At 41.5% G+C, this 23,003-nt stretch overlaps 1 protein-coding gene across 1 annotated transcript in view; it reads left to right on the top strand.

Annotated features, from left to right (window-relative positions):
• The window catches only part of ANTXR1 (ANTXR cell adhesion molecule 1), a 222,201-nt gene extending 209,400 nt beyond the window's left edge, over positions 1–12,801 (top strand). Inside the window, exon 18 of the mRNA XM_066593054.1 lies at positions 313–12,801. Coding sequence (XP_066449151.1) covers positions 313–588 — 276 coding nt within the window. The 3' untranslated portion in view covers positions 589–12,801. The remainder of the gene's footprint in view (positions 1–312) is intronic.
• The last annotated feature ends 10,202 nt before the right edge of the window (positions 12,802–23,003 follow it).

Genomic DNA, 23,003 nt, shown 5'->3' with positions numbered 1-23,003 from the left:
AATCTCAGTGCAATTTATTTGGGCTCTATTTAGTTTCTCCGTTCCAGCAACTGGTTTAAGTGTTTGAGGCAGTTGTGTCATTTTTGGAAAATAACCCAAAGGCAAGTCCGGCTAGCGAAAAAGCCTAACCCTTTCCATGCTATGCATTGTATTCATAGTTTTTTGGTCTCAGTTTAATTACAGTATCTGATGTGAGAATGTTATGTCATAGTCCAGTCCTAGCATGCCTTACCGGCCCATTAGAATACAAGTCATTTTGCTGTGTGTCTAACAAAAGTATGTTGACTTCTCTCTACCTTTTTATGATTGCAGGGAAGATGCATCAATTTCACAAGGGAAAAGAAATCGATGCCACCAAGATACCCATTAAACAATGCTTCTCATAATATACAGTCATCTAGTCCAATCTACACAGCACCCCACAGCCCAATTTACACCCCTCCTCCTCCAATAACTCCACCCCCTCAACCAACTCATTCTCCTCCACCTGTTCCATCTCCAACAAGCAGCCTTCCACCCCCACCTTTGGCTTCGCCTCCATGCAGAGCTCCACCACCCAACAGACCCCCACCTCGACCTTCACTTTAGAAGCTCTGTTCAACCTTTTATCTCCAGTAATGCTGGGGATGCTTTTTTAAGAAGTTCTTCATCTTAAATAGATGTGATGTCCACCGGAACACTTTTGACCAAAACCACTTATCTAACCAAACCACTCTGAGATTTTTTTCCATTTCAAGTTGTGGATTTATCCATTCTTGGGAAATTGCTGGACTAAATGCCATCTCAACGATGGAAACCATTGATGTATTGGGTTGACTAAAGAAAATGAACCTGAGTTTCCCAGATCCCACCACCAAAAAATGAACTTTAGGTTCCTCCTTATCTTAGCTAATTGATGATAGCAAAGAAGTGACTTGGCGAATATTCGCATGAGACATCTTTGCCGAGGATCCATTGGACAACAAGTCTGATTTGACAAGTGTAAGAAAGCTTCATTGCTCTAATGACATTGCAAGTGATCTGGGAAGGAGCAAATTGAGAAGCTTGCAACAAGAGAAGTTTCTAAGTGTTTGAGAATCCAAGATGTCTTATGAAATGTGTTGATGTGTCTTCTTACTAAAATATGTGGGGTGGCTTTTATATGAAAAAAAACATGAAATTATTTAATTGCCAAAGACAACCGTGTCAACTATTGACCACTTTGGATTGATAGGAAAGTTCGGAAGATCCATTAAGCTCTAATTCTATCATTGATACATTGGGTACATTATTTTAATATATTCAAGATGTCGCTTGTACAAAGAACAAAGAAATGACAGCACTTACTGGCTCATTTCAAAAACATAACTGAGACTGCAGAAGGCTTCATTGGCTTCCTGGTGGACCACAATGAGCTTTGAAGAAACCAGAATTCTTCTTAAATTCTTCTTTCAGGGTATTGAAATGGCTTTGTCATCTGTAGGTGTGCACATCTTTTACCAACATGAGAGATTTACAGATTTACATCATCTTATTGAGCTTCTGTTGAGGTTTCAATGGAAATATAAAGTGAAAAATATGAAATCCTACCAGAGAATGGGATTATATTCCATATGGAAATTTATGAGATCGAACAGCAGAAGGCTGGACCTTTGCAACGAAAAGAAACCAAAAAAACTGCTAAAGCAGATTTTATGAAATATGACTTTAGAGCTTTGCAATGCATTGTGGGGCCCTCTGCCACAGAGGAATTATGGGTTAACCATTATCATGTAACACACCTGCATTGTCTTTTTGAAATAGTTGTAACGCAGAAGATATTGCTTATTGTAGTATAAGGGGCACTGGGCGTTGCTTATGGGGGTCATTTCTTGTTTATCATCTGCTTCCGTTGTGGAACACACAATTAACATTATTACATGGTGACTATTATTTTACAGCAATGGCTATTGGTTACAAAAATGTTTAACTTACGTGGGCAGTATATGGCGTTATATGAGCAATGGGCGCAGAATGGAGCGAATTCACAGAAGAAAAAAGGGGCATTTAAAGAAGGAGAGCAAAACTGATATGATTGTTTTACAGTCGTAATTGCTGTCTGGTATGCGAAGTGGAAAATGGGGACAGTGGAACGTGTGAACGGAAAGGAAAATGTAACATAAAACAGAGAGAACACAGTGACGGCATAAACTGAAGGAACTTTTTCAACCAAATATCTTGTAAGTTTACAGATAGGAGTACTATGCAACTATTGTCTTTTTAAGATATCTATACTGTAGCCATTGCATTTCTTTTGGGCTGCTCAACCTTAAAGGGATATTAAACCTAAGGTCCAACAATCATTCTCCGTTAGACCTTTCAGGCCGAGGAGAGGATGACTGAGCGGAAGTCCGGAAAAATATCTTCCATCATAGTCACTACTTTATCTCACAAATCTCCAATTCTAAGAACCTCAAGAAACATTTACATACAGATGTGTAGCAGATATCGGAAGTTGTTTCATGGGTTGTTATAAGCTGCCAATTCTGGTTTAGTGCTTGTATTATATGATGATTGAGTGTTGTATATATTTAAAAGGACCCCAACCTTGATACTTAACTTTTATTTTAAGTTCCTAGTAGCTTGCAGGTGAGATAAAAATAATGCACCTTTTCAGATATGAAAACTGATTCCAGAGCGATCTATTTACATATTCCATATTTTTTATTGCATCTTAAGTAAAGCTACACTCTAGTTGCTATGGCAGCAAATATACGTTTTTCACACAGTTCTGATTCAAAAAATCCAGTATGGAATAGAGCACTCCCTATAACTGTAGTCTGAGTTATCTGGACCACCCTCCATCACAGTAGTCAGTCTGTGTAGTCTGGACCACCCTCCTACACAGTAGTTAGTTTGTGTAGTCTGGACCACCAACCATCACAGTAGTCAGTCTGTGTAGTCTGGACCACCCTCCTACACAGTAGTCAGTCTGTGTAGTCTGGACCACCCTCCTACACAGTAGTTAGTTTGTGTAGTCTGGACCCCCAACCATCACAGTAGTCAGTCTGTGTAGTCTGGACCACCCTCCATCACAGTAGTCAGTCTGTGTAGTCTGGACCACCCTCCTACACAGTAGTTAGTTTGTGTAGTCTGGACCACCAACCATCACAGTAGTCAGTCTGTGTAGTCTGGACCACCCCGCATCACAGTCATCAGTCTGTGTAGTCTGGACCACCCCGCATCACAGTCATCAGTCTGTGTAGTCTGGACCACCCCTCATCACAGTAGTCAGTCTGTGTAGTCTGGACCACCCCTCATAATAGTTTTTAAATCCCACGATCACTTTTAAGGGTCCCCAAACGGTCACCCGCGATCAGAGCGTGAAGTGCCATTTGGCTGCCACCTTCTGAAGGCACCCAGCACTGCCATGCCTATCATGCAAGATAGAATGCCTGTTAGATCGTGGTATAATGTAATATGATGTAATTACATTATACTGCATGAGCGATCAAACAATTGAAAGTTCAAGTACCACGTGGGGACTAAAAAAAAATGTGAAAATCCGTTTGAGGGCTCATTCCCACGACTGGAGATCCGCACGTATTTCCGTACAAAAGTACAATATATGGTACATTAAATAGTACTATTGAAAAATACAACTCGTCCCACAAAAAATACGCCTTCAGACAGCGACGTCGATAGATAAAAAAAGAGCTAGGATTTTTTTCAGAGCGGAGAAAATGAAAATGGAAAAAAAGGGCCGTGTCCTTTGGGGTTAATAACCTGTTAAACAAGTTTAATAAGTTTAACAAGTCTTTAAACTGTAGACTGACTGTGTATTCTGAACCAGCCCTGAAAGGGGGGCAGTTAGAAGCAGTCAGGAGCAGCTGAGATTGTATAGCTGGGCTCATATTATGGGGGGATTCTAGAATACACTGTTATTATAAGGGGGGACCAACCTACACAGTCAGAGTGAGAGGCCCAGCATACAAACCCAGGCTAGTCTTCTAGAAGAGGTCCAGACTACTCTGCCTGAGAGAACATGCTGGAAGATGCTGCAGAGTAGTAGAGTGCAGGATACCATCCTGTACTATGGAGGCGCTACTAGACGGCCAATCAGTGCATGCACTTCAGTATTACAAGTCTTTTACCTGTGATGTCACAGATCCGACTGTTTGTGGCATTGTATGTCGAATGTAGTTTTAAGCTGCCATGGCTTAGGAAAAACCATTGCATTTTGAAAATATTGTAACCTGAGGCCATTGTACCACATTTATAAAATTCCACTTTTCAGTGAACGAACAGTTTAATTAGCCAGTGCAGAGAAAAGGATGGGGCAATTGGCATGCTGACAGGAGACCCAGGAGTACAAGCTAAATCCTTTTAGCACCTTCGCCTGACTAGGTGACTAGAAAATACTATTGATGACCTATCTCCGCTGACAGCACCTACAAGTGCACAGGGGTTGGATTGGAGGCAGATGCTCTGACCCTGGTGTAGTGGCCGGCGCTTGTAACTGCAGGCATTGATTTCAATGGGTGCTGTCAGCGGGCGCAAAATCAGCTCATTGGTCGGGACCCCGGCCATTCAACTACTAAGTATTTTCCCCGGAAAACTCCTTTACCAGAAAGTATTGGTGCGGCACAGAAATGTGTTGCCAATAAAGGATTAATCTTGTACCCCTGGGTCGCTTGTCCGCATCACGATTGTCCCCTTCTTTACTCAGCATTTGCTGATCACAGCTACCACTGGTCCATCAGGGATGCTGCTGCTTATGACAGGTCTTCAGTGTGTTGTGCCAACATTATGTAACAATATACCTACTCTTTAATTGCCACTGTCGTCAGCCACCTTACACTATGGAGCATTGTTTGGGGGTCTTTTGCCGCCAACAGGTCGATGTCATGTATAAAATGTTTGTGAAGAAGAATGATGGAAAAATAAAACCAACCAAGTACCAAAGATGTTCTTATGAACCAATCAGATTCCAGATTTAACATTTCCGGGTTTGAAAGTAGTGAAGATTTTGATTGGTTGCAACGGACAACAGTCAAACTTTTTGTCAGAACAGTTTTTAGCTTTTCAAGGTTTGTCCTTTTGATACTTGAAAGATGTGATAAAGCAACATGAGATGGATATAGATTGATGCTAAAATAATAGAAATAGCTTGAAAAATCCAGCAGATTGTTAATCCCGCCATTACACTATTTGGAGCACACAATTTCAGGTCTATATAGATAACTAAGAATGAACTATTATAAAGTCATTCTTCTGGCTGCAGGGAAAGTTTATACACTGCTTTCTAAACTGACTATGGACATAACAATCGGTTATTTATTAATTAGCCCCCCATCGCTGAACTCATATGTTGTTTCAATGTAGCAGATAGGACCAGGGCCACAGTTTGGAATATCTATGCACCATTGAGGTAAAAGGGCCTGACCCATTGGGCTCCCATTGTGTCACTTTCTCTATACCCTGACTTGGTGGGCACTAGGATAAGGCCATTCTCAGAATAGCTTCCTATGATGCTGTAAGTTTGGGTCAGCCGACCTGTGGTTGGGCCAAGACACTTGTCCTTAACACAGATGCAAAAATGCGCTTGTAATACACGTATGAGAAACTGACCTAAGGGAGGGGATTTTTGTAATATGGGATGGGAAGCAGGATAACGCGATATTTATGTACTAGATATAATCCGTAGAACCTTATTAGATAGAACCCATTTTTGTAATATATTGTGACTGGTAATTGGTAGTAGGACCCTTTTTAGGCTCATGTGCCCAGGCCCTTAACAAAAAAAGTATGTATAGAGGGCCGGTAGTGACCCAGGGAATAATAGCTAGCTGCCAGACACAGTATATCTGGAAACAACAAAAGGATCAGATAGGAACAAAGTTCACCCTATCCGCAAACTTCAGCCAATGGGATCCACATTAAAGGGATTGATCAACTGAAAAATATGGATGGTCTATCCTGAGGTCTGTTGCCAGGGACCCCTGCCAATCAGCTGTTCTCTAGGTTGGTGAGATTGTGCACTGAGTTGAATTTGATAGGAAGCAAAGAGCTCTGTTCATACTGCAGTGGCTGAACTTGGTATTACAGGCCATCTTTCCACTGAAATGAATGGGAACTTGGACTGCAATACCAAGTCTACTTCATGCAGAAATCAGCTCAGTGTATAGGTACATGAGCCCAGAGAACAGCTGATCAGCAGGGGCCCCGGGTGACGGATCGCCGCCAATCTGATATTGATGCCCTATTCTGAGGATAGGCTGTCAATAGTTTACAATTGGACCACTCCTTTAAAAAAAATGTATTGTCTAAGGCCAATTTCACACATCAACACCGTAAGTCAAGGCTGGCCTCCAAATCTGCAAGTTCAGCTCCGGACAACTGCTGCTGCAAATACAGGAGTCTGCATGAGCTGTAAGGGCTGTTGTTCACAAGTGCCTAAAACAGTAAGTTCTGGTGTTAGCAAAAACATGGAATTTATGTCCTCCTTAGATTAACTATTTAACTCCTTTCCATCCGGATTGCTCAGTGTAGAATGAACATTATTTTTGTGGTATGTAATATAATGGATGTTCGCCATTTCATCATGAAGATGAATGATGTCAAGATATTGGCATCGATGCGTCTGTGCATGGGGTTTCCCCATGCAACATTTGGAAACCTCCTATTTTGTGGACTTCTGCAGTTGCCCTGCCTCTGTTGTAGATAGTATACAGTGCCCTTATGCCTGTCTGGACAGCAGATGTAAGATATTTTTGCGCCTAAGCAGGACTTGTCGTATGGAATATTGTCATACAAGTTTCCTATTGCTGGAATGTGTTAGGGTATCCGCTATCCTTGTACTGACAAACATCTGTCTATACACAATAAACTGTTACATTACCGTGGCTTTCCTGGCCAGAGAGCTTTAATGAAATATTTTATGATGCCAAACGCATCTCTATAAATATGTTTTTAATTTCCTTTTTATTGGAGTACATCTCACAACCCTGTCTTTGTGCCTTATATTCCACCAGTTCTGAATATTATATGGGTACTCCTGCTTTGCTTATAGTTTTCAGCACATATACAGTTGCAAGTGAAGCGAACCTTTTGGAATCCCATGGATTCCTATTTTAATTAGTAATGAAATATGGTCTGATTGTTATCTAAGTCATAATTATAGACAAACACAATCTAAGTGAACTAATAGCACATAGTTGTACCGTTTCATGTCTTTTATTGAACACATTAAGTAACCATCCAGAGAGAAAAGGTAAGTGAATCTCTGTGTTAATGACTTCTCCATGAGCTAATTGGCAAAAGATATTTCAGTAAAGGAGATAAGATTGGAAGTGTTGGTTTCGCTGATGCTTTGCCCATTAAATAAAGGCACACAAAGCCTGGTTGCTGACAGATCTGTTCTCCTTAGGAAAGATTGGTAAGTGTGAACCATGCCTCGATACAAATAACTTTCAGAAGATCTCAGATGTGTTTCTGAGATGCATGAAGCTGGAAAAGGCTACAAAAGCATTGCTAAAGACCTGGGTATACATCAGCCCATGGTTAAGCAAATTATGTGCAAATGGAGAACATGCAGAACTTTTACTACTCTCCCTAGGAGGGGAAGTCCTGTTAACAACACTCCAGTAACACAACAGGTAATCCTGAAAGAGGTGAGAAAGAACCCAAGGGTAGCAGCATACAGTCTACAGAACATGGTAACATTGTATGTAAGGTCGAAAAAAAGACACGTGTCTATCCAGTTCAGCTTATTACCCAACAATGTTGATCCACCACTAATATGTGTCCATTGTTAGAAAAACACCAAACAAGAACGGTGTTCATGGAAGGGCATCACAAAGGAAACAGTTGCTGTACAAAAAAAACATTACGGTCCATCTCACGTTTGCCCAAGATCACCAGGATTGTCCACAATGCTTGCAGGAAAATATTCTGTGCATGGATGAGACAAAAGTTGAACTTTTTAGCACAAATGCCTAACACTATGTTTCGAGAACACTGCACACTAAAACCTCATCGCAGCTGTGAGGCAAGCTGGAGCAAGCATCATGGTTTGGAGCTGCTCGGCCGCCTCGGGGCCTGGACAACTTGCAGTCATTCACGGTACATTGAATTCTAAGATGGAGCAAGTTGTTCTTATAAAGGTGTTGTTAGTTAGATTGTGTTTGTCGGTAATTGGGACTTAGATAACAATCAGACTATATTTTATTAGCAATCAATGCAGATATTTATCAAAAGTTTTATGTTGCTCGGAGTAGAAATGGTAAACCCAACCCTAAAATCCCAAGTTCTCAGTCACTATCGATCCGGAGATCCATAGCTGTCTTCCAGGAGACTGATTCTGTGCACAAGAATTTATTTTCTGTGCAGATTCTTGGATAGGTCAAACACTGCCCAGGACCTGACCATACAGAAAGGCTGAGATAGCCAGAAGACACCCGATTACTGGGGACCACAATGACCACTTACGTGAGACTTTGGCAGTTGGGTGGGCTCCTCTATTCTAGTGAAAAGTGGAATTCTCAGCTTTTGTCTTGAGTGGCACTATAAGCATGCCCGAGCTAGGCCGCCTGCACACAGGCGGGTTGTACCCTGCATGCGGGATTCCCGCAGCAGAGTTCGACCCGGTGCCCGGCCGGTGACGCCAGTATACCTCTCTGCGTCTCCTCCTCTGCTGTTGATGTGCCAGCCGATGCGCTGGTGCACATGCGCAGTGCAGAGGACGCCGCTGTGGTGAGGTGGAATCCCACTCCGGATTTCACAATGCAAATCTGCCCATGTGCAGAGGCCATAATATGTCCTTTAAACGCAAACTAAAGATAAAAAGTGAAAAAACGTTCTTTAAATGGAACTTGTATGGTCCTATGAGCATCATAAAATAAGTTTAGGGGCTCATATGACAGGGGGCGCCGAGTCCAGAGGTGTGCTTTTTTTCTTACCGCCTGCCCATTCCTTTGCCATTCACCCGGCATTGGACTCTTCTCTGCATTCATTGCATGGGCAGTTGCACACACACAGTTCTCTGTTGGTATGCATGTGCACTGAATGCAGAGAGGAGTCCAATGCACGGACCAAATGGTCGCTACGCAGGTAGACAGTGAGGGAACAGTGAGGCAGGTAAGTATTAAGAACAGACACCCCTGTCATAGGAGCCCATGAACTTTGTTAATGGTGCTCATAGACTCTCACAGGTTCCCTTTAATACATGATCCTGTTCTATCCTACATCACAATTCAAAAGGTAATGTGTCCCAGGATGTACAGCGCTGCATGTAAAACGGTAATTGCATGATTACAGCCACTAAAATAACTAAAGTCTTCCGGTTTTAGGCCGACTTCACACTGGCGTGTTTACACGCTCAATATGCAGTGAATAACACCTATTGATTCTAATGGGTTCATTCACATGCGTGTATTTTTTCTGCACATTTTGGTCACGCAAAAAAAAATACACATCATGCGCTATTTTCTTACCCATATGCTCACCAATGCATGCAGTATGCTAGAAGATGCGTGATACTCTGCTTTATTGTGCAGGAGAAGAATATATCTTGAACTCATTAGACTAACTAGCCATTTCAATGGCTAGGAGCACTGGTATATATTTATTTACATGCACAAAAAACAGCAACATTCGTTCTCCACTCATGAACGCGCAAATACGCTTACGCTCATGTGAAACTGCCCTTAATGTTACCATAGAGCCATAGTTTGTGTCCTAGGAATGTCACTTCAGTATAACTATTCAGGCTTGCACAGAGCAAGTCCATGACAGTAGGACTAGGCTTAAAAATTCATCTTTATGTTTGGCCATATGTGATGGGGTGCATTCACACAGGAAAGCGGCATATCGGTCCAAGAAACGTATTCTGATATCGCGCTTGTATAATTGTAATTCTGGATGCTTAAAAAAAACACATCGCCTCTTTGTAATTGGGATTTTTACACCCGTGAAAAATCCCAAGGGCTTCCAATAGTTTTCCATGGTAACAATTGCATTGCACTCACATGTAACTTGCTTGTGCAATCCTTTTTTTTTTTTAAAGATCCCATCGAAAATGATAGGCGATCCTTTAAAAGGAATCTCCCAAAAATAGGACATGCAGGGATTTTTCAATTTCGCAGCATTGCTGCAAGACAAGAATCGTTCATGTGAAATCAATGTGTTATTAAAACACACGAGTTCCCTTCTTATCGCTATCAGACGGAATTTGCGCGTAAAACTCGTCCAGATGAACCATAGAATGGTTCCAAGAAATGCCAATGTCTAACCAGTTCATTCTGTCTATGTGGCTGTCAGGCAGCACATCCCCAACAACCAGTCAGCCTCAGATTATTCAGGTCTTCCACTTAAGACCAAACTATAGAGTCCATTTTCACAAGGATTTTCCCCAGTATGGCCTCATGCACACAATGATGGCTATTTAGAAAGTTGTCTGTGTGTATACACAGGTTACAGAAGTTTCCTAATGCTGCCACCAGGATCTAAGTGACGGTGTCCATAACGAAAGACACATAATGCATCATCTAATCAGGACAAAAGGAGATCCTTGAGTATTTTTTGGATGTGTATGAAGACTAATGTAGAGTAAAAATATTGCAGTACTGTGTTAGCCAGAAAAATCTATGCAATATTGAATACTCTTGCATGAAAAAGACAAAAGTATTACAGAGGGGATACCTACAGTATAAAGGCTTACCAAAAACAATTCTATATGCAAGCTTTCAAGCCTTGAAAGCTTAGATATATAATTTTTTTGGTTAGCCAATGAAGGTTTCACCTTCATAATACTTTTGTCTATTTTATAGAAGAAAATTTAACATCGCGTACATTTAGACCCATAACATTGTACTTATAAGGTTGCTCTTCTAGGGGTGAACTTCATCCTACTATATATATATATATATAGCAACTTTGCATGAAAAGTCTTAGCATAGAATGTGAGGAATTGAGCTAAGCAGCAGCACATCTGAAAAAGACTTGGGTATAGTAATATACCACAGACTGCACATGAGTCAACAATGTGATGCAGCAGCAAAAGAGGTAAACACAATTCTGGAATGTATTAGGAGTGTCTAGATCGCGTGGGGTACTAATTATCCTCCTCTATTCTCCTTTGGTCAGACCTCATCTGGAATTCTGGGCAGCAGAATTTTAAAAAGACATAGACAAACTGGAGCAAGTTTAGAGAAGAGTTACCAAGATGGTGAGAGGTCTGCAAATCATGTCCTATGAGGCTGAGAGGAGGCTTAATAACTGTCTACAACTATCTGAAGGGCTGTCTGTCACAGTGCAGAGGGATCAGCCCTACTCTCATTTGTACAAAGAAAGACTACATGAAACTGAGGGGGAGGAAACAAATATTAGACATTAGAAAAAACTTTCTGACAGTGAGGGTGATCAATGAGTGAAACAAGTTACCACGGGAGGTGGTGATTTCTCCTTCCATGGAAGTGTTTAAACAAAGGCTGGACAAATATCTGTCTGGGATGATTTAGTGAATCCTTCACTGAGCAGGAGGTTGGACCCGATGACCCTGGAGGTCCCTTCCAACCATTCTATAAGAGAAGTGTCATAAGGGATAAACTGATTTTACCAACTCTTCAACCAACAAAAGTATACAGACATTAGGATTCAGTACTTGAGGCGGACTCACTTTTAGTTCAATAAATTCCATCATATCTTTCCAAAAACCAAGAATAACCAGGCAGTCTCAAAATATATGTTTAAAAAATGTCAGTCCTATGGCAGTGAGCACTAAATAGGCAATCAGTTCTTCCTCTCCTAAGCAACTTTCAGGGAGTTTAATACACAGTATTTCATGGAAAAAAATATATTGGAAAAGGCATCTCTGGGCTGCAATCTGAAGGTCAGTAAGAGATTCCAACATCACCTCCTGTCCAAAGTTTTCTAACTTTATCTGAGGACACATGTAATGTGTTTGTGGAAAGAGGCTTAGTTGATATACCTTCCAACACCCAATCTTCCTAGGGAGGTGAACATCGTATTCTACAAACTATGATAATAATGTGTGGTCAACTTGGAAACAGCAGAACAGTAAATGTGGGGAAACTTGGTATTTAGCCCATGATCTTCGCAAATGTGGCAAGTTGACCATTCACAATCATTTTGATTTTGGTTTTATACTTTAGGAAAGATGTTTGCTCTGGCTGGGGATCATATCAGTATCTCAGATATTTGGGATCCAATAGTGTAAATTACCATAGATTCTCAAACTCCTGAAATGTTGAAACTTAGAAGACTCGAAAAGCAAAAGCATGACTTATTATTGATCTAAGCTAACCTCAAAATTAAAATGCACATAAAAAGTTGAGTAGCCTTGTAAGATTAATCTGGTGGATGTTTTATTAAAATTGTGTAAATTGTGTAAAAGTGGAGTTTTCATCTATTTCAGTACACAACGGCCAGTCCTCAATCCTGCACATAAGCAACAAGGCAATGCTGTACTTAAATGTGTGTGCCAAAGAGACTGCATAATGGAAATCACAATGCCAAAATAGTCAAGGAGATGTAACCTAGATGATCTCTCTTTATGTTACACTGAACTGAGGGCACTGATTTCTTGGCTACTCTGTGGGCTAGATTACATTCAATTGTTTTTTAGTTTTTCATGTTTTCATCACTTCTTCAACTTTCTGCTTTTTCCCCAAGAACGCCACGCCAGATGATAAATTTGATTAATTTAACCCCAGGACATAGTTGGAACTCTCTAGAAGTTCTGTGCTGCATTATGTTGTCACATGTTATCTCATCTAGTGTGTTTTTGTTTGTTTTTTTGTATTAAAAAAATGTTTAAAATGGTGTCTATTGATTTATTTTGTACATGTTCAAAATGTAATTATGAAAGACGTCAATGGAAATTGGCATTTCTGTAAATAATACTGATATCAGTACTGGACGATGATATAAAGGTTAGTTGTGCCACATAGGCATTACTTATTGCTCTTTACAGGAGTGATTTGTCATGGATTGCTTTTGCAGGAAGACTCTTCTCCCGAGTCCATCACTGTTTGACTGAGGTGGGGTGCTCCCTCTCTCTTTAAAGAACAGGTATTTCAGTGTACTATTTGCTTCTGTGCCTCAGCTGCTACAAAAAAAGCATGCAGACCACAAATACTGCAGGCCTGCTTTTGAAAATGGTAAGGGAGTTTACTATCTTTTCACTTACAGGATTGTCCGGGACTTCTACTATTGATGACCTATTCTCGGGGTCCTACCCCCTGATCAATTACTGATGACTAGTGATAAGCGAGCATACTTGATCGAGCATTGTCCGTAGCGAGTACCTGCCCGCTCGAGAGAAAAGGTTTGGCTGCCGGCGGTGGGCAGGGAGCGGCGGAGGAGAGCGGGGAGGGACGGAGGGTAGATCTCTCTCCCTCTCTCCCCCCCGCTCCCTCCTGCTCACTGCCGCAACTCACCTGTCACGCGCGCCGGCACCCGAACCTTCTCTGCCGAGAGGGGAGATACTCGCTAAAGACAATGCTCGATCGAGCAATTGTCCTTAGCGAGTATGCTCGCTCATCTCTACTGATGACCTATTATCTAATCAATAATAAAAGGCCTGGGCAACCCTTTTAATGGTGGACAAATGATCTCTCCCTTGCTCTTCAAAAAGAAGTTCTGCAGTATCTAGGATGTAATAGGGTGTGGACAGAAGTATGGAAACACCATACAAAATGCATGTCTTAAATTACATGGGATTATAAATCATATTTCCCAATACTACCAGTAATTTTTAACTATATCAAAAGGACAGCTTAGTGCTAATAATTAAAATCCCTTGCAGATCCCTCCTAATGGTCTAGGATCCATACATGTGTACCACAGCAGAGTTAGTAGATGGTGCTGTAGTTGTTGCGTGACGCAATGATCTGTATAGCAGCACCAACACGTGATAAGCGTTATTTGTCTTCAAGACAGCGTTCTGTGCAGATGTCAGGGAATCATGGCAGAGCTGATGGAATTCCAACATGGTGGTGCCCCTGTAACAAAGGTAGCTGGAGTTTTTTGCTGTATCATTAGGCACAGTACCCAAGATTATGACCGCATAAAGAAAAAACTGGAAAAATCGCATCCGACAAACACCAGTACGAACGGAAATGCGTGTTGAGTGATAGAGACAGACGATCATTGCGTAGGATTGTGATGAAAAAGAAACAGACTACAGCTTTGGTGTTTACATATTTTTGTCCACTCCCTATAAATGGCCCTAATGAATGTTTATATAGATGAAAGTTGGACAAACTTTCAGTTTTGGGCAGAACTGGTGAATTTTGTACTGTGTATATAGATTTCGGATTAAAGAAGAAGTACACAGAGGCAAAAATTTAAGTTGCTGGGCCCCAATGTAAGATCTACAACCAGGGCCTCCAACTATAATGTTTTATTCATAGTATTGGTCTCTTTAAATGGGGAAGATACCTTTTGGGCCCCCTAAGGCTCCAGGGCCTGGGTGCGACGACATCTTCTGTACCTATTTTAGTTCTGCCTCTAAGTACAGAGTAGTAATAGGACTCATACATATCGCACGCAATGGAGCTGTGCAGCCTCCATAGAATATCTTAAAAACTCCCGTGTGCATGGGGCTTATGAATGTATTCGGTTTTGTCATGTTTTCTCTCTAAAGTATATCACTGCAGTAGCCAACTGATATTGCACTATTTTATTTATTGGATTTTTCTGAAAGCCCATTCATACACTGCAGTTAAAAACTGTCTGGCACAGAACTCAAGCCAACATCACTGTGTCATGATGCCTACTGTGACTAGTAAAAGATAGCACAATTACAAATTAAAACAATTACCTGTAGTCTTCATCCAATGCACATTTGCTCACGCTATGTATGCCACTCACTGGTATATAAAGTGTCATTTGCTAGTAAAAGTTGTGCATTCAAAATGTCTATTCCCTGGTAGTCATCAATGTATATAATACACACATCACCCAAGTTTCAATGGTTAGTACTACAGTCCTCTGCTCATTGGTAGTTTTAGTTCCCAACCTCTTGTACTGCATGGTAAATATGGCCCTGTTCCATTTACCATAGTCCATGGTTCCTTAGCTGAAGACAAAAGCACCAATGAGAAGTTTGGATGTGGGAACAAGAAGAAGCCATAGAATACTACAAACCAGATGGGTAGAGTATAAAGCTTTTTAATTTTGCTCAAAGACAGGAAACAACACCTTTCGGGACTGAACTTCATCAGGTTACACCAGTCACCAAGAAAAAGTGACTTTCGTAAGCTATTTATATTACTGGTGTCTTCCTATGGGCCCAGGTTGTGACTGCTTCATCTGCAACTCCTATGACTTAGACAAAGAAAAGAAAAGGGCCTTTTCCCAATGGGGCTATCGTGTTATGCAGTCATATGAAAGCAGGGGGTTGGACCCGATGACCCTGGAGGTTCCTTCCAACTCTATGATGCATTGCATAACTGCAATCATGATGATTATTCAACATGCATTACTAGATTAGGCTTATTTTCAAATTTACAAATATTCCGCTGTTTACAAAAAACAATCCAGCAAGAACAATTTAAACAGATCAACACAACTAATATAAGAAGCAGTTTCTCCAAATTCACCACAAAATGCCACTTTTAATGACTACTACAGTCTCAGAATGACTCAATCCTCTTAACAGAATCCTCATAAGAGCACACATATGCAAATCAGGTGTTGTCTCAAGCACACCTGATGCAAATAATCAAGGGCTGCATTAGTTGTATCAGGTGTGCTTGAGATAAAACACATCAACTACCTGGACTCATTAGGGCTTTCCTGGATGTGATGTTTGATTGCATGTTAGAAAAATGGCTAAATCAAGAAAGTGGTGCAAAAAGTTAAGAGAAAAAAATATTGCCATGTACACACAAGGCAAAGGATATGAAAGAATAGCAAGTATACTGAATGTTCCTACAGATATAGTTGGAAGCATAGTACACAAGTTCAAAGTTAAAGAAACAATGGCTACGTTACTTGGCTGTGGCTATTTGATTGTTCTTTTTGGATTCGTCTTTGGAAATGGCTGAAAGTTTGTAAATTTAGCAAATAAGCCTAATGTGCAATGGGGATTGAATAGCAACTGTATGTACTAGACTTGCTGTAAAAACCCCTTTGAATGCTTCTCTTGCAGGAGATGTAATGGTAGCAATATTGGTTGCCATCCAACTTTACCCACAAAAGATATATATAGAAAATGGCTAGATACAATTTTAAATACGACAAGCAAGGATTAATATTTACTGGGGATATTTTTTTAGGGGAAACAATTAAATGTTGAGGCTCCTCCCTTATAATGTAATTACGTATTGCATTTCCTCCGGTTCCCAGCACAGCTGCTTCTTGTCGTGGACTGAGATTCCATATAAAAATTGGACAGCACTAACTAAACATATAACAGACATATAATTCATTCAGCAGAGATCTTGAAAGAAGCCAAAAACTTCTGTGCCTCATTACAGCCTTGTAGAAATGAGTTGCCATAGGAATGTGCCTAAGCCACGGATAAAAGTCCATATAGTCCCTGGAAAACAAACATTTTTTTCTTCATTCTTCTTCTTGTAATATTATAAGGCCATCTGAAGCATGCTTCCTTCTCTTATATTAATAGGGTGCAAAATGCAAGGAGACGAAAACTGTTGATATGAGGTAGAAAGTACAATTTATGGCACCTACTGACAATCAGCTGGTCCCCATACTCTAGTATTGACAGTCGAATGTGGTATCATGTGGTGCCCATTTAACCAACTTGCGCTTTTCCTTCAGCCAACTTTCATCCTTCCTCATTATATCCTCACATTCCCATCTGCAGGATGTCTCCTGTTCTCCACCCATTCTGTAGAACTCATTCCCTCATCATTAGCTTTGCTTCCAACATTCCCAGTTTTAAGCATGAGTTGAAAATTAATTTCTTCAAGGACACCTAAATCACCTTTGACTACTTGTCATTTTACTTATTTGTTGCATCACCAATTGTCAAGTGCTGCAAAGTATCTTGGTACTTTAAGATTTTACAATGGGAGATCTTGCAACGCATTGTTACAGAGTCCTCCGTTATGGGAGCTGCTCTTTGCAGCAGCTCTCCACTTTGGCTAATACAGAAAGATCCTGTGCAGGGAATTTCATTCTACAATATCCTGATTTCCTAATGTGACAGCCTCTTTAATTTGCATAAAACGAAGCAATTTTATCTCTTGATCATCCAAATGTACCGCTCATTGTAGTAATATTCTACAGCCAATAATATCTTGGGATTTACTAGACTTGTAACTAGGAACAGTTTGTGAGAGAAAACCTGAAAAACAAAAAAATTGAGACATCCGAAACAATACCTGTTAACCCCCCTATAGTTTACCCCCAGCTCTGTTTGTTCAGACGGAAGATAATATTACAGTTTTGTACAAACACAGCTTGTTTTACTTTATATGGCTGTAGCTCTGGTTCTAGTGGAGCTACAGACACACTCTTGGTCTTATTTTAAAGTCAAAGCTTGTCTGTAACCAGAGCTACAACCATTTAAAGTGGGAATATTTAATGTACAACTGTAATGTCAGTCTGTGTGCAGAGCAGAGGAAGGCAGCGGGGGAGGAGGAGGCAGCAATGAAGGATCTGTGATTCTCCTAGCTGTCCTGCTCTGCCAGGAATGGGCAACATAGACTTTTGTTCATGTTATCAAACCCCATCAATATTTGCTTTTGAATTGTTACATATGGGGGCCTTTTTTCTAGAAAAAGAGGAAGAAGATAAGCATTCCCTCATCTAATCCCTCCGTTATTCCTCTATTGCTGGCTCATGAGCTTAAGTATCTTCGCCAAGATACGAAACAATACCTCGTACGTACTATCTATTCCATTTGTTTATGTGTGTTGGTATTTTTAGTAAGTGTTTTGGTGTTTGTCAGTCTTTGTTGGATGTCTGCTGGCAAGTCCCATTTACTGCTCAGTCTGTTTCAATGTTTGTTTGTGTGCATTCCCCTACTATTCGCATGCGTCCTGGGCATGGTGTGTATTACTCTCAGGATGAACATAACAGGTACTAGAACCCATCCCGCAAAATACAAGGTGTCATACAACTACATTAACACAAAAGGGTAAATAACGGTTCTTAACGCTAAAATTAGTTATGTCACTAAAGGGTTAAAAGTTCCTGCTCCAAATATATTCACATAAGGCATGAATTCTATAATAAAAAAGTGACATTTCCAGGAGACATTTTTGAATTTTAACATGACTGTTGGGGGGTTAAAAGATGAGTTGAGTTTGTCAAATAGTTATCAAATAAGATGGGCCAACAAAATGTAGCATTCATTTTTAATAACTTCCACTTTTTGCATCTCCAACTATTACTGTATATAGTGTTAATCTCAAAATTTCGGGGTGTACATAGAAGAGAGTGTAATCGGTGGCCAAGGCTAGCTTGGGGGTGGAAGAAACTGGGCAATTGCCGAGGGCCCTAATTTCCACAGGGGTCCCCTCCCTTCAGCACCATCGCTATTGCTATTCAGCTGCAGCACTGCCTGTCTAGATCGCGCATCTGAAAAGCAACAACACACTACTGTCAACGGGCCGTGGGAGCAGATCTCCATGCCCCCAACTGACCAGAATCAGATGCAGATGCAGGCCGGCAGCGCACAAGGCGCTTCAAGGTTGAGAATTTTAGAGAAGAAAAGTCAAACGAAGAAGAGGTTCCATCCATGCTTATGGTGCCAGGATGGGGAAGGAAAGGAGCAGTGGTCCACAGTATGTCGCCATCAGTAGGTAAGTGCTGCAGGCAGATTCCAGCAGCCAATGTAGCAGGCTGGTCTGGGGTCTCATAATTATATTTATTTAAGGTGACCAGATTTTCCCAGAGTGAAAGCGGGACAAAAGGGTGTGGTCAGGGGGTGGGGCTTATCACAACATCCCCTGTATCGGCCTCAGTAGTAATAGTGACCCCGACAATTGCCCCAGTAGTAATAGTGTCCCCCACAGTGGCCCCAGTAGTAATAGTGCCCCCAGTGGTCCCAGTAGTAATAGTAACCCCCCCCCCCCCCCCACAGTGGTCACCCTCATTAACACAGTCATATGGGAGTTGCCTTTAGGTTCTCGGGCGCAACTCACATCGGACAGCACAGACACACGTCTGTGTGCTGTGCCATACGCACAGGCAGTGGACATTGCATGTCCGACTCTGGTCCTCAAATTGAACCAAAATAGAACATGCTGCAATCTTTTTCTGTTTTTAAATAGACCATTGGTTCGTGAAAAATAACACTTGTCTGAAAAACTCCATTGATTTTAATGGGCTCAAGTTCTATCCTAGTTTGCTCAATTATAACAGAATGTGCCCCATGGCCTTTGAGAAATGAGTGAATTACAACTGCATTTGTGGAACTGTAATAGAGGCGAGTATCCCGACCTGACTCTAGGTATCCTGACCTGAAATCCAAGCATCATAGATCCCTATGATGCTCAGAGTTCCAAACAGAAGACCTGATATCAGGCCAGAAAATCCGTCCTTATTATGGCTGTATATATTACTCTTGTGTGTCACCGACCTAATGGAAATCCAAATAATTCTATGTGTTTTCAACGTGGATTTTAGACGAGGATTTGCAAATGGATTTTAGCCTCATACAATAAGACTAATCCACATGCAGTAAACCCAATGTGGAATCCACATCGTGTAGTTACAAATGACTTCTTTTTTTTTCTGCATTGTGAATTTAAAATCCATACGTGAGGAAATTTACAGCGGAATTTGGTACCCCACTTTTAACTTTGCTCAGGGCCACACTTTGCCTAAAACCATCCCTGCCAGAGGCATTATTTAAAGTTCCTGCGTCCTAAGAGTCACTTTATATGCTTAGAAACGTGGTTCTATAGTAGGAAAATACACTAAAAAAGTCACACGTAGAACTTATTGCATATTGGATTTAAAAAAACGGACACGAAGCACCAAGTAAAATTGCACAAAAAAACCTGCATAAGGGGAACTCCTATAGACTAGTGTAAGCTAGTGGGAGAATCCCCCAAGGCGTATTTGTCATGCTGGACTGTTGCATTTAGCATGCCTGGTTTTTCTTACAGGAAGAGATGCAACTGTATTGGTTATGTGAGGAGAAACATAAGGGTAACACCGCTGTTTGATATGCCTGACTGTAAATGGATAGAAGGACCTTCAGAGAAAGAGGTCACATGATTGTCCATAACTAAGGGCCTTAAAGTTACGAAGACTAGCTCTGTACGCATATTAACTTTTTCTTCCCCACTTCTGCCCTAATCAGCAAATTCAGCAAGTTAATATGCACTCTGTACATGAGGACTAAACACTGCCCCCAGGTGATGTGACAGTGGTGTGAGTGGTGTGTGTCGCAGCAGCAGTAGCTGCTTCACAGAGGCAGAGGCAGTCAGACTCCAGAACAGTGTGTGGGCAGCAGCAGTGTGAGAGCTGCATGCCGGACTGTGAAGGACGTATCGGTAACCATTACCAGCGACGCAGCAGAGATGTTAGTGAGAGGGCCTGATGATCCAGGGGCCAATAGAATACTGACTGAGTAGAAGGAGACAGAGTCGGGTTTAGTAATTGGAGTTATATGATGTTTACCCAATGAAAGTTATAGGATGTTCACATGTTATAGGATGTTTGTTGATATGATGGGAAGTGTCGAATGGTGTCAGAGTTATGCGCTTATATGATATGATGTTAGATTCATGTGAGATTAAAGTTACTTGAGTTGATATTCATACCTACAGTGAGTGTGAGCACACAGTGACACAACGCTCCTAGATTTAGTGACATGCTGTTGCACCTACGGTGCATTAGGCCGCAAGGTTGACATGCCGTGGACCTTTAGTAATACAGAGTATAATGATGAGTATGAAGTACTATGAGGACAATGGTTAGTGATGATGGATATAAGTACAAGTACGAAATGCCTTGTCCAGCCAAAGTAATCCCCTTATGTGTAACGCACTGGCGTAACTATAGAGGATGCAGGGGATGCAGTTGCACCCGGGCCCAGGAGCCTTAGGGGGCCCATAAGACCTCTCTTCTCCATATAGGGAGCCCAGTCCTATGAATAAAGCATTATAGTTGGGGGCCCTGTTACAGTTTTTGCCATGGGGCCCAGGAGCTTCAAGTTACGCCTCTGGTGTAATGGATATGGTAACAAGAGATACCGAGGGAAGTGGACATGTATCCTGCACCTATGGTGCATTGATCCCGCATGAATGGAGTATGGAGACTGTACAATGGAATGACGCATAATTCCAGTTTGTTTAGTGAAGTTCATTTTTAATGAAATGTGCCGCCTCCGTCTGTCCCCGCTGCGCCAAACATTAAACCACCTGCATACTTAACATTTAAGGGATTTCTACCTTCTCCCTGGAATACTGAAAGTTCTGAGTAAAGTTGAACTGTTAACACGCAATACCTGCCTGCCACTACTGTGTCCAATTTCTTCAGTTATGATAGCAGCGAACATCTGGCTTCAGCGTTTTTAGCAACTGAAAGACTGTCTGAAATGTTCCATGAAGACGGGTGATCAGGGGATGCCACAGCTCTTACAGCTCTTAGAATTCTATGAGCCCCAACTGTACATTTGTAGTGGTCCAAAGTTAGTGGGCCCCTCCATAAGTATGAATGTGTTTGTCTTGTGCAATGGTATTGTCAGGGTATTCTATGTGTGTGCATTTGATGTGTATTGTACCTCTGCAGCACTAGATGAGTTAATGTCTGGATTATGTCTGGAAAATGTATCTGGTTGTATGTCACGTGATCATGTTTTATATATGCAAGGTGTAGTACAGCTGTAGTCTTCTTGCAAAGGTTAGCCTGCAAATCAGTCTAAGGGTGGACACCCACTTGCGATTTCTTTCCCTGCGATGCGACAGCAATGATTATGAAACCAATGATTTTCAATGGTTTGATACTCATTAGCGATGTTTCAGCAGAGCTTCACATCACAGAGAAGAAATCTGCGTTATCGCTCAGTGTTTTCAATGGGGCGAGCGGCAGCAGTGCTAGCCCCACTGAAAACATAGGTAAAATATTGCTGACTTCTGCCACAGCTGTGACAGCTGTGGCCAGAGTTTTGTTCATCCCCGCGGGGATAAAGGAATCCTCTACCACAGCTGTCACAGCTGTGGTAGAAGTCCAGGATGTTATCCCATTGCTTTCAATGCGGTCAGCGCTGCTGACGGCCCTATTGAAAGCAGTGGTTTTGTGGCAACCCCCGCAGCATGATTTTCAGGGAAGGGCTTGAAATATAAGCCCTTCCCTTAAAATCATCCCTAGCTGGTTAAAAAAACTAAAAAAAATCTTTACTTACTTCTCCGCCGCTCAGACACGTCCTCTGGCTGTCTCTCTTGCACTGCTGTCCGGCACTTTCAGTAGGCGGGGATTTAAAAATTACTGCCTCCTGAAAGGGCTGAGCTGATTGGCTGAGTGCTCAGCCAATTACAGGCAGCGCTTAGCTATTCATTGATGAATAGCCTATGCTGCTGCAATCAAGCAGAAGCAGGTTGGTCCTCAGCTGTCAGACACAGCAGAGGACCTGAAGGAAAAGGGATAAGCGGTCTTTAACCACTCAATAAGTGCTATGTGCTAGAAAGTGGAAGTGTTTCTTCCACTGCGCAACCCAGCGATCACGTGACCGCTGGGTCCCCCTGTTACAGCAGAGCTGCAGGGTCCTAGCAGTCCCTGACCAGCTCTGCCAGTGACTGATGTCACTACAGTGAGATGTTTTCCCTGTAACTGGGGCTCCTATGGATGCCCTAGCGACTGTGGAAAAGTGTGCTATAAAGAAAAGAAAAAAAGACAATGTGAATGAACCTCAGTGGTCTTATATGACGTCATGGGGGACATAGATGGTAAAAAAAATAGTTACAAAAATAGATTTTAAAAAAATGACAGAATAAAATAATAATATATACATAAAAAAGAAAATGATCCACCACCGCCAACCAAAACCGTCACCGTATGCGCCCCGTAATCCAAAACTTTACATATTATATATCAAA

Source organism: Eleutherodactylus coqui, chromosome 2, assembly GCF_035609145.1.
Source record: "Eleutherodactylus coqui strain aEleCoq1 chromosome 2, aEleCoq1.hap1, whole genome shotgun sequence".
Taxonomy (NCBI): Eukaryota; Metazoa; Chordata; class Amphibia; order Anura; family Eleutherodactylidae; genus Eleutherodactylus; species Eleutherodactylus coqui.
This window is presented reverse-complemented; position numbering and strand designations above follow the sequence as displayed.